At 44.0% G+C, this 3877-nt stretch overlaps 1 protein-coding gene across 1 annotated transcript in view; it reads right to left on the reverse strand.

The window, feature by feature from the left end:
• Window positions 1-751: 751 nt before the first annotated feature.
• DMC1 (DNA meiotic recombinase 1) overlaps window positions 752-3877 on the reverse strand; it is a 49299-nt gene continuing 46173 nt past the window's right edge. The window contains exon 14 of the mRNA XM_008054615.1: window positions 752-841. Within this exon, the coding sequence (XP_008052806.1) occupies window positions 772-841 (70 nt within the window). The 3' untranslated portion in view covers window positions 752-771. The remainder of the gene's footprint in view (window positions 842-3877) is intronic.

Consider the following 3877-nt stretch of genomic DNA (forward strand, 5'->3'; position numbering starts at 1 on the left):
GGTCTTGCCAAGTTGCCCAGGCGGGTCTCAAACCTGCAGGCTCAGGCAATCCACTCACCTCAGCCTCCCAAAGTCGCGGGATTACAGACTGAGCCACCGAGCCCGGCTGGGACATTTCTGATAGCTTAGACTTTCTGTTTGCTCAGTGGCTCACTTTGAAAAGTAAAAGTAGGCCAGGTGTGATGGTTCACACCTGTAATCTCAGCTTTGTGGGAGGTCTAGGCAAGTAGACTGCTTGAGCCCAGGAGTTTTAAGAGCAGCCTAGGCAACATATAGCAACCTCATCACTACAAAATTTTTAAAAAATTTATCTGGGCATGGTGGCATGCACCTGCTGTCCCAGCCACTTGGGAGTCTGAGGTGGAAAGGTCTCCTGAGCCCATGAAATCAATGTTGTGGTGAGCCATGAGTGTGCCACCACGCACCAGCCTGGCAACAGTGTGAGACCCCCAATCAAAAAAAAGTGAAAGTGAGGGAATCAGGCACCCCTTTCCCAACTAGTTTTCAACATGCACACACTTATTATATGTCACGAATATATTGTATATAATTCAATAACTATATGCATCCTTGAATTACATACAATATATAGTTATCATAAATCAGAGACTTTTAAGATAAATATATGATTCGAATCTCTTTTGCTGACTTTCCTTTAATAACATGTGGGAAAAAACCAAGTTCTTATTTCAAGATGTGAAATTTGAGACTGCTTTTCCATTTCTTTGGCTTCTAATAAGCACTAAGAAGCAATTTGCATCAATTCACCACCTACTCCTTGGCATCCCCAATTCCTCCAGCAGTTATTGCGAAGGTGGCTTCATTTTCGGGCATCTCAGGGCTAACAGAATACAAGGGAACAGAAGTTTATAAAAAGCTTCATTTCTATAAATAACATATTCATGTCACAGGCTTCATGCTCTCATCAGTCTGAGTTGCTAGAGACATTCCGAGTTGGTACAGCTAAATATGGGCTACAGAATTTACCCACAAGTTGTTTTTTTTTTTGAGTCAAAGTCTCACTCCATTACCCAGGCTGGAGTGCAGTGGCACGCTCACAGCGATGACAACCTCAACCTGCCGGACTCAGATGATCCTTCTACCTTAGCCTTCCAAGTAGCTGGAAACACAGGCGTGTGCCATCACACCCGGTTAATTTTTTTTTTTTTTTTTTACTTATTGTTGAGAACATGTCTGGCCAAATTGCCCAGGCTGGTCTTGAACCCCTAGGCTCAGGCAATCCTTTCTTCTCCATGTCCCAAAGTTCTGGGGTTACAGGTATGAGCCATCACGCCTGGCCTACCCACCAGTATTATTAACCCTCACAAATATTTATAGAGCAACTTCTATATGTAAGGATCTGAATGTCAAGAACAACTACTCCAAACTTGAAAATAGGCAAAAGGGATTATAGTATGGTCTTTCAGTGTAGTGTCAGGCATTGTATGGCAAGCCCTTAGGGGCTTACTGGATTCTGCAGGGGTGTGTACCTTTACCCTTGACTAGACTAATGTCAACAGAAGCCATAAAAGACTTTGAAATGAACTAAGAGTATTGAATACCCTAAATAGAGAAATAGATTGTCTAGCACGTCCTTCCAGGTTATCCAATTTTATGAGGGTTCTATGCCTTCCATTGTCATTAGTCTACTTTACAACTCTGTAAAAAATTATGAGTAATACAAATTCTTCTTCTTCTTTTTTTTTTTTTTATTTGAAGTCTTACTATTACCCAGGCTGGAATGCAATGGCACACCCACGGTCACTGCAGCCTTGACGTGCTGGGCTAAGGCGATCCTTTCACCTCAGCCTTCCAAGTAAGCTGGAACTTCAGGCATGCATTGCCATGCCTACGTTTTTAGTTTATTGTAGAGACAAAGTCTCGCCAAGTTGAACTCCCATGGGCTCAGGCAATTCTTTTGCCTCTGCATCCCAAAGTGCTGGGATTACAATCATGAGCCACCATTCTCAGCAATACAAATTATTCTTATCCATAAAGTTGTAAATCATGTGAGGTAGAATGCCATTGATTATTGTCCTATGGATATTGACCCATTTTAAAAATCAATTTATAATTCATTTCAGCTAGGTGCGATTGCTCACACCTGTAATCCCAGCACTTTGGGAGGCCGAAGCGAGAAGATTACCTGATCTCAGGGGTTCAGACCAGCCTGGGCAACTTGGTGAGACTTCCTCTCTACAATAAATTAAAAAATTAGCTGGACACGCTGGCACATGTCTGTGGTTCCAGCTACTTGGAAGGCGGAGACAGAAGGATTGCTGGAGCCCAGCTGGTCGAGGCTGCAGTGGCCATGAGCGTGCCACTGCACCCCAGCCTGGGCGACAGAGTGAGACTCCAATTAAAAAAAAATTCATTCCAGCATTTCTTATTTGATTGTTTGTATGATACTTTTATTTTTCTTTTAATCTAGTCATAAAATCCTGTTGCGGATGTGAGGGTGATCTGGCTGTGACGTATGTCACCCCACTGATCCCTAGGGTTGATTTGGTTGATCTAACTGGCTAAGTGGGTATCCCCTTCATCCCTCACTGCTCCATGTGTGTCCTCCTGAAGCTGCATGCTCAGTTGAAGAGGATGACCATTCCTGCTAGAGGAGGACTGTTCTTCAGTCAAGGGCAGATGAGTAGCTGTACTCCCCTGCTAAAACCTCCAAACAAGCTCTCAAGGCCCATAAAATCCTACTGATTCTGTCACAAATTAATGTGTTCCATAAAATTTTTGACATTCTATATTTGTATGTGAGTCATGATTATACTCTTAAATTTTATATTGCTGGCCTCGGTGGCTCAGCCTGTAATCCCGTGCCTTTGGGAGGCTGAGGTAAGTGGATTGCCTGAGCCCACGGGTTCGAGACCCGCCTGGGCAACTTGGCGAGACCTCATCTCTACAATAAATCAAAAAATCAGCCAGGCGTAGTAGTGCCTGCCTGTAATTCCGTTACTTGGAAGGCGGAAGGATCGCCAGAGCCCAGTAGGTCGAGGCTCTGGTGGCCGGGAGTGGCCACTACACTCCAGTCTGGGCAACAGAGTGAGACTCCAACTCAAAAAAAAAATTAAAATTAAAATTAAAATAATAAATTTTATCTTTTGACTGGGCGTGGTGGCTCACACCTGTAATCCCAGCACTTTTGGAGGCTGGAGTGGAAAAATCACTGAGGCCAAGGATTTGAGACCAGCCTGGACAACATAGTGAGACCCCTGTCTCTACCAAAAAATAAAAATTAGCCAGGCATGGTGGCATGTGCCTGTAATGTTAGGTATTTGGGAGGCTAAGGCAGGAGGCTCACTTGGGAGTACAGGAGTGTGAGGCTACAGTAAGCTATAATTATGCCACTGCACTCCAGCCTGAGCAACAGAGCAAGACCCTGGCTCAAAAAAAAAAAAAAAAGTCTTTTAATTTATTCTATAACTCTGTAGGAGTAGACGTTAATCTTTAGAACATGGACAGCAATGCAGATGATTCTTGTCTGAGGGCAATGCAATGATTCTAGACTATAGTAGTAGAAATGAATTTTATTGTGTAGGGAAGCAATTAATTTCTCTCCAGTAGGAAAGATAACTTTAGCTGAGTGCACTAGGTCGTCACACCTGTAATCCCAGCACTTTGGGAGTCAGAGCTGAGAGATTGCCTGAGTCCAGAGTTTCAAGACCAGCCTGGGCAAATTGTGGAGATCTCCTCTCTAAAATAAATCACAAAAATTAGCCGGCGTGGTGGTAGGCGTGGTGGTACATGCCTGTGGTTCCAGCTACTTGGAAGGCTGAGGTGGAAGAATCAACTAAACTCAGCAGGTCGTGCAGTGGCCATGAGTGTGCCACTGCACTCCAGCCTGGGTGACAGAGTGAGACTTCAACTCAAA

Source organism: Carlito syrichta, unplaced genomic scaffold, assembly GCF_000164805.1.
Source record: "Carlito syrichta isolate Samal-C Ts95f unplaced genomic scaffold, Tarsius_syrichta-2.0.1 Scaffold297143, whole genome shotgun sequence".
Taxonomy (NCBI): domain Eukaryota; kingdom Metazoa; phylum Chordata; class Mammalia; order Primates; family Tarsiidae; genus Carlito; species Carlito syrichta.